This window comes from Neomonachus schauinslandi, chromosome 1 (assembly GCF_002201575.2).
Source record: "Neomonachus schauinslandi chromosome 1, ASM220157v2, whole genome shotgun sequence".
NCBI lineage: Eukaryota > Metazoa > Chordata > Mammalia > Carnivora > Phocidae > Neomonachus > Neomonachus schauinslandi.
In genome coordinates this window covers 126,217,130-126,230,852 of record NC_058403.1, presented here as the reverse complement: position 1 = coordinate 126,230,852, position 13,723 = coordinate 126,217,130, and the positions used below count along the sequence as shown (strand labels likewise).

The window sequence follows — 13,723 nt, the reverse complement described above, 5'->3', positions numbered from 1 at the left end:
AACTAGCCACATAAAACAGTAATAATAATCTCTAATTTGTGCAAATAAAAGAATCAAGATGAACTAAAATATGGGCTATGATGGCATTTTCTAATATTTTGCTATTATAGCATCTCCGTATCTATTTTTTTTTTTAAACTTAGGCTAGTAGAATTACTAAAATAAAATCTGTGACTATTGTCACAAGGCCACATTACAAAATTATTTTCTAAAATTGTTCCACTCCTTTACAATCATATAATACACAAATACGTTCTTTTTATTAAGCATGGCTGGTCTAGGGAACTGATGTATTTAGTGAAAACTGTAAGAAGACAAAGGACTTTCTAACCAGGATGAACAGCATTCATCATTTCTGTCAGGAAGTCAGCTGAATTGGAGATTTCCTGTTTAGGGTTGTTTATTATTTCCATCCCTTGCACGGCCATGGAAATAGTCAATGCTACTGTGTTTGATAAGAAATATATTATGCAATACATTTACGAACTCATCATCTCTTACTACCTCTTTATGATACTACAGTTCTGAGAAATTAAATTATCCAGTGTTAACATAATTATTTAAAAACTTGTGTGATTTAATACCTGTTCTAAAGTCTATCCGCTTAGAGATCTGCAAAATCTGTTTGTAGTATGGCAGGAGTCAGAATTAATACAAAATATCTCATTACAAAGAAGCTTTCTTTAGTTCTTAGAGTATGAAAAACAGTATATTGGTGAAAGAAGAAAGCAGAAAATACGCTTGATGCCTGATCAATTTTCCCCAAATAGCACCTTTAACATCTAACTTCCTCATTCACTGACTGAGATATTGCTTTGCAGTATGTTAGTTCAGAATCTTAAATCTGAGCCTACAAAAAATTTGCAATATGTTTTTCACTTTAAACTTAAGTCTATTAGAAAAAAGCAACAGTTCTTTACTAGTATATTATTATATTGAATAGGAAAATATGACTAATGTTCTCATTACATTGTAAGTGTATTCTCAACACTATGTTGCTAGTTCTTGTTTTACATGCTATTTTTTAAGACTCCTTATCCATTTTATTTTTATTTTTTTTTAGAGACAAAGCATGCACACGTGGAAGGGCGTAGGCAGAGGGAAAGAGAGAATCTTAAGCAGGCTCCACACCCAGTGTGAGCCCAATGTGGGTCTCGATCTCATGACCCTGAGATCATGACCTGAGCTGAAATCAAGAGCCAGACGTTTAATTGACTGAGCCACTCAAGCCCCCTCCTATCCATTTTAAATAGGAAAAATTACCTTTTAACATTCTCATAGAAAATGGGTTCTTATGTTCTTCTCACTTTATGAATTCTAAGGAATTTCAAAGGTCATTTGAGTAGTTTAAATGAAGCTTACTTTTTCCCATTATGAAAATTTGGAAAAATACGTAAAAGTATTAAAAGTCATAAAGAGTCTGACTAAAGATGTATACTGTTAAAATATTCGTGTGACATAATCTTGTTTTCTAGACATGACTTTTAATTTTTATAAACTTAGTTATAATAATATTGGATAGAATCTCACAGGCTTTCCCCCTCCTATTTTGAAAAAGCTAATTACTTTTCTCCAGTTATCATTTCAAATGTATATGTTTACAGACAGGGATTAGTATTGTTCAGAATCATTCTACAGGATAAAACATTTTTACAGATGTTGGTTTAAGATTTTTTTTTAAGATTTTATTTTTAAGTAATCTCTATACCCAACATGGGACTCAAACCCACAACCCCAAGATCAAGAGTTGCATGTTCCACTGGCTGTGCCTGCCGGGTCCCCCAGTTTAAGATTTTTAATGGAAGAAAAAGCTCATGTTATTATGCATGGATATATTCTAGATTTGAATAATCTGCAAAGACAAAATGACTGTGGCTTTCCCTGCCACACAAAATATTGACAATCTTCTGTTAAAGCTATAGATTGCTTTTTTTTTTTTACTTATAATAAAGCATTTTCTTTTACATTGAAAATTCTTTTTTTTTATTTATTTATTCATTTGAGACAGAGAGATACAGAGAGAGAGCATGAGCAGGGGGAGAGGCAGAAGACCTGAGCCAAAGGCAGATGCTCAACCATCTGAGCCACCCAGGCATCCCTACATTGAAAATTCTTTGTAAATATTTTAATAGCTGCATAATATTAAGTTCAGCAGATGTATCACAACCCAACTTGTGATACTTCTTTTTTGTGCTTCATGTTTCCCTTGATTTCCCATTCACATTTATAAATGAAAGAGCAAGACTATCTTATTCTTTCAAAGAACCAGCTCCTACTTTCGTTGATCTGTCCTACGTTTTTTTCTGGTTTCTATTTCATTGATTTCTGCTCTAATCTTTATTAATTCTCTTCTCCTGCTTGGCTTAGGCTTTATTTGCTGTTCTTTCTCCAGTTCCATTACGTGTACGGTTAGGTTGTGAATTTGAGACCTTTCTTGTTTCTTGAGAAAGGCTTGTATTGCTATGTACGTCCCTATTAGGACTGCCTTTGCTGCATCACAAAGGTTTTGAACAGCTGTGTTTTCATTTTCATTTGTTCCCATGAATTTTTAAAAATTCTTCTTTAATTTCCTGGTTGACCCATTTATTCTTTAGTAGGATGCTCTTTAACTCCAAGTGTTTGAGTTCCTTCCAGATTTCCTTTTGTGATTAAGTTTGAGTTTCAAAGCATTATAGTCTGAAAATATGCAGGGAATGATCCCAACCTTTGGGTATCGGTTGAGACCTGATTTGTGACCAAGTATGTGATCTATTCTGGAGAATGTTCCATGTGCACATGAGAAGAATGTGTGTTCTGTTGCTTTAGCATGGAATGCTCTGTATATATCTGTGAAGTCCATCTGGTCCAGTGTATCATTCAAAGCCCTTGTTTCCTTGTTGATCTTTTGCTTAGAAGATCTGTCCATTGTTATGACTGGGGTGTTGAAGTCCCCTACTATTAATGTATTATTATCAATGTGTTTCTTTAATTTTGTTATTAATTGGCTTATGTATTTGGCTGCTCCCATTTTAGGGGCATAAATATTTACAATTGTTAGATCTTCTTGCTGGATAGACCCTTTAAGTATGATATAGTGTCCTTCCTCATCCCTTATTACATTCTTTGGTTTAAATCTAATTTGTCTGATATGATTGCTACCCCAGCTTTCTTTTGATGTCCATTAGCATGATAAATGGTTTTCCACTGCCCCCCCCACTTTCAATCTGGAGGTGTCTTTGGGTCTAAACTGAGTCTGTTGTAGAGAGCATATGGATGGGTCTTGCTTTTTTATCCAATCTGATACCCTGTGTCTTTTGATTGGGGCATTTAGCCCATTTAGATTCAGAGGAACTATTAAAAGATATGAATTTAGTGCCATTGTATTACTTGTAAAATCCCTGTTTCTGTATATTTTCTCTGTTAAGTGGAGACTATTTAAGTAGCATTTTCTTAAAAAAAAACTATACCTTACTGTCAGCAAAATTCACCTCATGCCAGTTCTTTATTAAAAATATGATAATTATTTATGTAGTTCAAGCAACAACAGTAACTGCCCTATAAACACATATCAACTCTGAACACTTTTGTTTAAAGAATTTTGGTCTTTTTCAGTTTCCTATTTGATTTTGTCAGTCTAGCTCTAGAGCTCTCAGAATCTTAGAAAATTAAAATGAGAATTTATTGTATATCTACTCATACTTACGCACATCACAAATGAACAACTGAGGCACTGAGAGTGAGTTATTTGTTCATGACCACCTACCTTGTGCTAGGAATGGACTAAAATTAAACTCTTACGATTTTTACACCAGTGTGCAACTCACACATATACCTGACCCCACCTGCCTTATGTATTTTCATAACAGCTTTTATCTTTTCTTCACAGCATTATCATCTCTTACTGAATGTCTTTCTTTTGTGCTCAAGTGTAGGCTCTGTGGAATCATTAGCTCTGTCTTGTTCTTTCTTTTACTTTTGATGGCTCTCCAGATGCCTAGCCCATTATTAGGTACCTAATAATTACATGTTAACTGAATGAATGAATGTACCATGTTACTTCTCTACCCTCAGTGAACTTACTGAAACTTAACACCTTAAAGTAGTAGCCTGTGGGGAGAGAGGTAGTAGTATCTGTCAATAAATTGAAATGATATGCAACATTTTCTGGTTATGTCCATTTTGTTTAGTCTACAGTTTTAATTCTCAAAGGGGGCCATAAAAAAAAAAAAAAAGCTGAAAGTCACTGCCTTATGAAAAGGCCCTGGGGTACTTGGGTGGCTCAGTCAGTTGGGCATCTGACTCCTGATTTTGGCTCAGGTCATGATCTCAGGGCTGTGGTGCTGGGCCCCGAGTGGAGCTCCCCACCTGGTGCAGTCTGCTTATTCTTCCCCCTCTGTTCCTCCCCCTAGTAGAGTGTGCTCTCTCTCACTAATAAATAAATAAAATCTTTTTTTTTTTTAAAGGCCCTAAAGTAATATATTTAGGATCTCAATATATTTAGGATATATATACTCTAATATATTTAGGATCTCAACTTTACAACAGTTAATCCCCTTTGACTGAATTTTAATTCCAAAGATTCATCTGTGGCATTCCCTTGGCATATTTTAGACCTGCTCCGTTTCCAACCTGGGCCGGTTCACCCCTCCTTAGGCAACCTGGTGGTCCCCCGCTCCCGGGAGGTCACCATATTGATGCCGAACTTAGTGCGGACACCCGATCGGCATAGCGCACTACAGCCTAGGACTCCTGGGCTCAAGCGATCCTCCTGCCTCAGCCTCCCGAGTAGCTGGGACTACAGGCGCGCGCTACCACGCCCGGCCCTTGGCATATTTTAGAAGCTTATCAGCTTCTGCAGCAGCTCAGTGCTAAGGTGAGGAGGGGAATGAGGTAAGGACTGACTACAAAGATAGGATACCATGATACGCCTAGAAGCAGAGATAACAGACATAATCCATCTACAGTATTTGAGCACAAATACATTCTGTTTGTTTATACAGTATTTACCTTTTCAGCTGGAAGGATGTGTTGTTTCATGAAACACTTCACCCTAGCAAGAACTTCCTGGCCGGTCTTACTCAGTACAAACAACTGTTGGGAAGTATCAATCTGTGGTGATGTAGTACTGAAAGTTCTTTATAAAAAAAGAAAAAAAAAAAAAAAAGAAGTTACAAAGGTGTCCCAAATCATTATTATATATTTCTGAATATAATGTGAAGTCTTCTCCAACTCCCTCAAAATATCCCTCAGGAGTTACCATATTTTGGAATTTCTTAAGTTTTTCATATTATGGGGTGAATGTAGAATCACTTTACTTTGAACATGAAACTTTAATGCTGAAAGCACTATGTGGGTAAAACATAAGCCTGATAATCTCAATCAGTGGTAGTTTTGAATTTTTATTATAAAGTCACTTATCACAATCTCTCAAAAAGAAAGTGAAGAAATTGAACAGAAATGTAGTAATTATTCTTAGGATGTTCCTCACAAATACAACTACTGGACGTCATTATAAAGATCTTTATGAAGAGCAACACTATCAGTTGTTATGTTGAGAGAACACAAACATCCATCTATAAGACGAATTGTAAAACATAACTGTCCTAATGTTATATCCTGGGTACTTGTGGCCTGGACAGAATTTCCAGGGACAGCACCATCTATGCATTCAGTAAGTGCTATTTATCACATCTCTTAGATGGGAGTGTGTGGTTGGCAAGTGAACTAGATGCCTCAAAAAGTGCTCCACTGATGAGACATGGATTTCAAAGACACTTATGAAATGATTGAGTAAAATTTCATGAAATATGATGGAAGAGAGCAATACTTCTAAAGTTAATAAATCATCTTTTATAAGATGTAATTTTGAATAGGTATATGTAAGTAATTTAAATATTAGAAAGAAACTGGGGCACCTGGGTGGCTCAGTCGTTAAACGTCTGCCATCAGCTCAGGTCATGATCCCGGGGTCCTGGGATCAAGCCCCACATCGGGCTCCCTGCTCAGCGGGAAGCCTGCTTCTCCCTCTCCCACTCCCCCTGCTTGTGTTCCCTCTCTCACTGCCTCTTTCTCTGTCAAATAAATAAATAAAATCTTAAAAAAAAAATTAGAAACAAACAAAAAGAAACATTTCCATAAAAGTTTATATGCTCAAGTTGGCAAAAAAAAAAAAAAACAAACAAAAAAACAACTTTTAATCATGAATCTGGGTTATTTTCTTTATTTTCAGGCATATAAGATATTTACCAAAAAACTGCTGTTATTGGCAGCAGTAACCCTGGTGTAAGCAATAAAAACAGTCCCTATTTCCTTGAAGTTTACAACCTTCATATATCTAATAAAGGCTCTAATTTGACTTAGCCAAGGAATTGATTTTGCTTACCTTTTTGAAAGCTGTAATCCAGTTTCTGCCAGAGGTTGCACAACCTTGGCAAACAGAAAGCTATTCTCAGATGCATTATTTCCCAGAAGATATCTACTATATACTCCCTATAAGTAAATTAATATACAGCAATTAAGATTCATTGAAAACTGTTCTTCAGCTATCCAGTCTCTCTAGTTTCCCAGTTATGTGAGTCACTAAACTCACAAGGTATCAAGATGTAAATCAGACCATCAATTCTATTTATTTATACATAGGGATAATTATACCCCCCTAAATTAAAGAGGTATACACACATCATTTGCTTAACACACTCTAATCCTAACAGAATTGTAACTGGAAATCAAATCAAATCAAACTTGATAATGAACTTAGGAGTTAACAAAGATGCCAAATTGGCATCACCTTATATCATCTTTAAAGATCACTTTAAAGATCACACCGGCACAACTGGTTAAGCATCTGCCTTCAGCTCAGGTCATGATCCCAGGGTCCTGGGATTGAGCCCTGCTTCGGTCTCCCTGCTCAGTGGGGGGCCTGCTTCTCCCCGCCCCTCTGCCGCTCCCCTTACTTATGCTCTCCTGCTCTCTCTCTCAAATAAATAAATAAATAAATAAATAAAATCTTTAAAAAAAAATCACTATTCTCCTGTTACAGTGGGGGAAAATCTAAATAAACCAAGATAAAATGAAAAACTATAAAACTAAAGAGAAGGCAATGAGATGATCTCTAAGGATATTTTTCTCTCATTTTTTTGGAGTCCTAGTTTAATTAACTGTCTCCTCGAACAGGGTTAGTTGAATGCTAACTAGTTTTTCTTCTCCATATTCTGTGCTAACACACTCTCCTCTCCCCTGCTCATCCCACCCTAACACAATCAACTGAATTTCTTTAGTTTTATTTCTTCATGTAATTCTTTATGCCATATAACTCTCTTAACAGTCCTTCCATCATTTCCAATTTCATATTTGTAGCTAGAATGCAATGTTTATGATCATCCCTGTTACCACATATAGTCTATGACATACATATTAATTACAACATAACCCAAGTCAAACTTTTGTTTGAAATGAAAATCCATTTTAAGTTCAAAGCCCATTTGGTATCTGATTTGTGGAAACTGACAAATACAAAAAACATACCATAAATCCTCTTTTGAGAAACCCATCCAACCCACATGATTAACATGATTCTAAAATACAGGATGAGATGTAATACAACTATATCCTAGAAGACATTTCAATTAGTCATGGATAGCATGGACTCTGAAGACAAGGAAAAAAAAAAACCTTAATCCTTTTCCCATTCTTTGTTGTTTCTAAAATCTCTTATTTACTTACTCCTCCAAGCCCCTAGTACTTTGTCACTGATGAAGCATCTCAATGTCTTAAATTCTTGAGGTTCAAAGCACATGGAAACTAAATCAGTATAAAGAAAAATACATCTTAGGGGTGCCTGGGTGGCTCAGTCGGTTAAGCATCAGAGTCTGATTGCAGCTCAGGTCATGATCTTAGAGTTGTGAGATCCAGCCCTATGTCAGGCTCTGTGCTGGGCATGGAGCCTGCTTAAGACTCTTTCTCTCCCTCTCCCTTTGCCCCTCCCTCCTAAAAAAATACATTTTAGATTAAGCTGTAATTTAAAAAAACTGAATTTATGCTCAATTTCCTCTTAAAATTAATCACATAAATATGACATTGTTAGAAAATGGAAAATCTTACTCATCTATTCTCTCAAAAATATATATTAAGAGGCTACTATAATCTAGGTACTGTGCTAGGCTTTGGGACATGCAAAAGTATTTCTTTCCTCATCACCAGCCCTGGTTAATAAATGGTTTTATAGTTTGAAACAGACATCATTAAAAGATTTTATCTCTTTCTTAAATTGGATATTCAGGAAATAACCAATCTTCACATGCTTTGCTCTTTTTATCATTATTTCTATCTCTCTTCCCTCCCCTATCTCTTAAGTTTATCATATCAAAAAATGATTACACATTTTGCTACTCAATTTTTTCCCTTGCCAAATTCCTATTCTGTAAATTCTGGATTCATATTCACCCGTGCCTGGTATTTGTCATTATCAAAAGCAAAATGATCTAAGAACAAAAACATAAAACTCCTGAAGACCAGAAAATATCATGAACAGTACACTAATAAATAATGGTGAAAAATAGGTTAAGAAAAATCAATTACCTGTGCTATTCCAGCCATTTTAAAATATGCAAGGGCAAGAAAGAAATTCCAGTTAGGGAGAATAGAATTAATTCCCCTGCAGCGGCAATATATTGAAATCAGTTCTTCTATTGATGGTATCCCTATAAAAACAGCACACACTATAAAATTTAATAAAGATATCATGGTAAATATTTCAAATGTAATAATATCACATATTTATATAATACTGAATAACCATTAATCCACATAACAAACATGTTCTGAATGTTGATTTCCAAAAGAATGATGTATAGAAAGGGTTACATTTTATCATAAATTACTAAAAGTGAAAGGTTATTGTTCAGAAAAATCAAGAATAAAATGATGTAGAAAGATTTCAAAAGGGGTGCCTGGGTGGCTCAGTCAGTTAAACATCTGCCTTCGGCTCAGGTCATGATCCCAGGGTCCCGAGTCAGGCTCCCTGCTCAGTGGGGAGCCTGCTTCTCCCTCTCCCTCTGCCTCTCCCCCCTGCTCGTGCACGCTCTCTCTCTCAGATAAATAAATAAAATCGTTAAAAAAAAGAAACATTTCAAGAAACAAATAAAAGCTACTTATCTAAAATTACAATATAATCTTACCTTTTAATTATGAAGAATAAATATAATTTGATATTAATAGCAATTTAGGCAACATTATGGTTTCATACCTATGTTTTCTTGAAAGTAAAAATTTTGATTTATCCTTGGGACTGTCCGTGGCCAAAAGTAGAATATGGAGAGATGAGCTAAGTCTGACAAAGGATGACCAATGGTTGAAAGCTCCCAATCCAGTATAGCTATAACTCGAGACTGCAATTAAAAATAAAAAGGTTTTAACATATTTAATACAAAACTAAAACAGGGAAATAAATGAAATCCTATTTTCCACCAAAAGCAAGTCTTAGTTTACATAGTTTGTAGTCTTTACCTACAATGGCACATCTCATTTACCAAATAACTAATTAGCCTTGAATATGTAGAGCCAAGTCCGCGGGCTCCATTATTGGCCATCAGTTCTCTTGTATTTTAGTTTACATACCCTTAATATCTCTAGTAATGAGGGGAAACAAAAGCAGTTGAAATTGTTCAACTGAGGGTTAACTATGGTAAAGAAGAAATTCTAATAATTACTTAAAATTTAAGCATCTATGTCATGTCATGTCATATACAGTTAAAGAGTTTGCTATCAGGATGCCTGGGTGGCTCCCTCTGTCTTCTTCTCCCTCTGCCTGCCGCTCCCTCTGCTTGTGCTCTCTCTCTCTTCTGACAGATAAATAAATAAAATCTTTAAGGAAAAAAAGAGTTTGCTCTGGTGATAAATCTTACAGCATAACAAATATTACACTGTTATGGCAACTAATTTTTTTTGGCATTTTTTGTTTCTTTTTTTTTTAAGATTTTATTTTTATTTATTTGACAGAGAGAGAGCGAGAGAGAGTGCACAAGCAGGGGAACAGTAGAAGGAGAGGGAGAAGCAGGCTCCCTGCCAAGCAGGGAGCCCAAAGCAGGGCTCGATCTCAGGACCCTGGGATCATGACGTGAGCTGAAGGCAGACGCTTAACCATCTGACCCACCCAGGCGCCCCTTTCTTTTCTTTTTTTTAAAGATTTCTAAGTAATCTCTACACCCAACATGTGGCTCGAACTCATGACCCCAAGATCAAGAGTTGTATGCTCCACTGACTGAGGCAACCAGGTGCCCCGATGCAATGGTAATTTTTAAAATGAGTTATTTCATGCTGTAGCTACAAAAATATAGTTGTTATAAAAGATACTATTTGTTTTATGACTATAAAATTCACAATTATATAGCAGCATAGAACAGTCATGTAATTTGGATCTCATAAAAACAGAAAACTTTCCTCATTCTACTTTATCACAATACATATCAAGGGAATATATATCTCATGTTAAGAACACAGGATATGATATTCAACTGTAAATACAAGGGAAAAAGCAATTTGCCAGAATACATATAGTTGAAACTATTTTTGTTTAAATAAAAAAGGTCATAAACCAATACTCAAAGATGAAAGGATATACAACAAACTAATAGCAATGGCTGTGGTTATTTCAAGGTATGGAGAAAGAAGGAATCAGGTATAGGGAGGGGAACTTCCACTGGAGGTTTTGGTACAGAGGAGTGACCTGATAGAGTCTGTATTTTAGGAGGGTCACTCTCGCTGCTATGTTTCGAATAGACTGTAGGGGGGGCCAGTGAGGAGGCTGCAGCAATCATCTACACAGGATTATCCAAGCCAGATAAAACAGCAGGCTCATCTAGGCAATGCAAATTACTGGGTTCCATGCCTTTATGTAACTTTCTCCCTCACCCCTCTGGCACACTTGTACATAGTATTGTAACTTTGTGGAAGAACAGACTTTGGAATAAGACAGACCTATATTCAAATCCTAGCTCCACCATTTATTGGCTGTGTAACTCTGGACAAATCTAGTTAACCTCTCTGAGCTGCAAATTTTCTCAGCCATAAAATACTTCTTATATAGAGTTAGTGTAAAAATTAAATGAGGACAGGTAGCGTATCTGTTTTGTTTACCAGTTCCTAGCAAAGTCCCTGGCACATAATAGATTGCCAAAATTCCATGAATAAGTACAGAGCCTGGCATATAGTGGGCATTCAAAAATTTGCTATTATATCACTAAACTCTACCTCTGAAACTAAAAAAAAAAAAAAAATCCCTATTATAACTAAGGGAAAAATTGATCACCCCCTCTTCAATGATTTGACTTAAGACCTTTTATTGTTGTGGTTATACTGTACTATAAATTACTATATGAGCTAGAGTTGTTAAGAAAACAACAAAAAAGGATTGGACATATTTTTCTCTATATGACTCTATTTGTTTCTATGTTCTTAACATCCAAAGAAAAGAAGATGAGACACTCGCTTAAGAATTATCTTTTTTTCAATGAAAACTGGGAATCTTCTCTGGAGTTAAGTTTCAAGATATCTAAAACATTTTTTAGGTAGTTGCACAAAGCTATAAAACAATGTCCAGTGAGAAAAGCTGATGGTTCATCAATTAGTGTAAATTAAGTAGCAATAGTTTATCAGAATACCATTTATGCTTGTTTGTGTATAGAGCTATATCATGCTCAGCCTAACTCCTAGTAGTTAAAATGAACCTTTACTAGTTCATCTTCCTGCTAAAGAACTTATTACTAAAATGACTTCTGACAGTTTTTCTGAAACCTCAGCACAACAAATAGCTTTTCATTTTGCTGATTATCTTTTACATTGAATTTTATTTTTCCATGTGTGCTTTCTGTACTACTGAATGTTATTAACATGTATGTATATTACCTTTTCAAAACAAAAGAAACACATGCAATCCAACATGACAAAAAGTAGATGAAGAAGGCAGGGAAGAAGATATTAATAGAATTTTATATAAAAAGATAAAACTAGGGGTAAGGTTATTACATGAAATTAAATGTCATAGGTCATATATAGTTGTTAGTGTGGACAGCAAAAACTGCTCTGAGTTTTCAATGGACGAAATAAAATGAGAATCATGATTAGTCAAAATATTTATAGTGTATATAGATTCAAAACAAATCAGCTGCTTAAGAGTGACAACTTTTCGTGGCAATGAAGCTTAAGAAAAATCTTACCCATCAATCTGCATGACAGAGATATTGCTGAAACGTCTTCAACAACATCAAGGACTTCAAGGGGCCTCTGATCCCCAGAAAGCAGCTTGGGCCAGAAAGCAACTAAGGACAAAAGTGAGTCAAGTAGAAGGCAAGACCATACACTGAAAGTGGGAATCTAAATGAGAAAAGCAACTTGGTAGTTTGAGAGGAATGGAAAAGATTTGAAAAAAAATTTAAATAATAGATTTTACAAAAAGATGTGGTTACAGCCTAGATGAAATTATGCAACATACATGTGTCCCACATCCCGTTAACCTGATTCATGACTTCATTCTGAAGCAAAAATGTAATGACCCAAGATTAGGGTTAGAGACTCTATAAAGTCAAGAGGTGAGAAGATTCTGGAATAATAAGTAATGTAAGGTCAGGAAACTTTATAACTCTTATATTACTTGTATATATTGACAAAGAATTATTAATTCAATTGACAATAAAGAAAGTAGTTTTTGAAATAATTGATCATGCCCCCATGGGTCAGGCAGGATAAGAAGTCAAATGAAGTCATTAGGGTCCATGGATTCTAAAGTAAGAGCAATCAAATTTGTAGCATCTCAGGGGATGTATAAGAAATAAGAGAAACAGAAGGCAAAGCGGGTATGGTCAAGGACAAAGACACCCCTGAGGTTGACCAGTTCCAGTAGAGAGGAAAAGCAGTACAATGTAGAAAAAATTATATAACATTGCAAGTCTATAGGCTGGAGTTCAAACCTAGTTTTATTACCAACGAGCATTTACTAAAGAATATTTTATCTTATTTTATTTACTTTTTATTATTTAAATTCAATTAGCAACATATAGTACATCATTGGTTTCAGATATAGTGTTCAATAACTTATCAGTTGTATATAACAGCCAGTGCTCATCACATCCCGTGCCCTCCTTAATGCCTATTACCCAATTACCCCATGCCCCCACCCACCTCCACTCCAGAAACCCTCAATTTGTTTCCTACAGTTAAAAGTCTCTCATGGCTTTTCTCTCCCTCTGATGACTTCCCATTTAGTTTTCCCTCCCTTCCCCTATGATCCTCTGTGCTGTTTCCTATATTCTACATATGAGTGAAACCATAATTGTCTTTCTCTGACTGACTCACTTCGCTCAGCATAATGCCCTCCAGTTCCCTCCACATCGATGTAAATGGTAAGTATTCATCCTTCCTGATGGCTAATATTCCACTGTATGTGTATAAATAGACACACACACACACACCACATCTTCTTTATCCACTCATCTGTCGATGGACATCTTGGCTCTTTCCACAGTTTGGCTATTGTAGACATTGCTGCTATGAACATTGGGGTGCAGGTGCCTCTTCGGATCACTGAATTTTTTTGGAGGGGGTAAATACCTAGTAGCGCAATTGCTGGGTCCTAGGGTAGCTCTATTTTCAACTTTTTGAGGAACCTCCATACTGTTTTCCAGAGTGTATGCACCAGCTTGCATTCCCACCAACAGTGTAAGAGGTTTCCCCTTTCTCCACATCCTCGCCA

At 35.8% G+C, this 13,723-nt stretch overlaps 1 protein-coding gene across 1 annotated transcript in view; it reads right to left on the bottom strand.

Moving 5' to 3' along the window:
• ACAD11 (acyl-CoA dehydrogenase family member 11) overlaps positions 1 to 13,723 on the bottom strand; it is a 106,894-nt gene that overhangs the window by 67,543 nt on the left and 25,628 nt on the right. Inside the window, exons 6-9 of the mRNA XM_044915633.1 lie at positions 9,224 to 9,365; positions 8,557 to 8,678; positions 6,362 to 6,468; positions 4,987 to 5,113 (exon numbers count right to left, since the gene is read on the bottom strand). Of these exons, the coding sequence (XP_044771568.1) occupies positions 4,987 to 5,113; positions 6,362 to 6,468; positions 8,557 to 8,678; positions 9,224 to 9,365 (498 nt within the window). The remainder of the gene's footprint in view (positions 1 to 4,986; positions 5,114 to 6,361; positions 6,469 to 8,556; positions 8,679 to 9,223; positions 9,366 to 13,723) is intronic.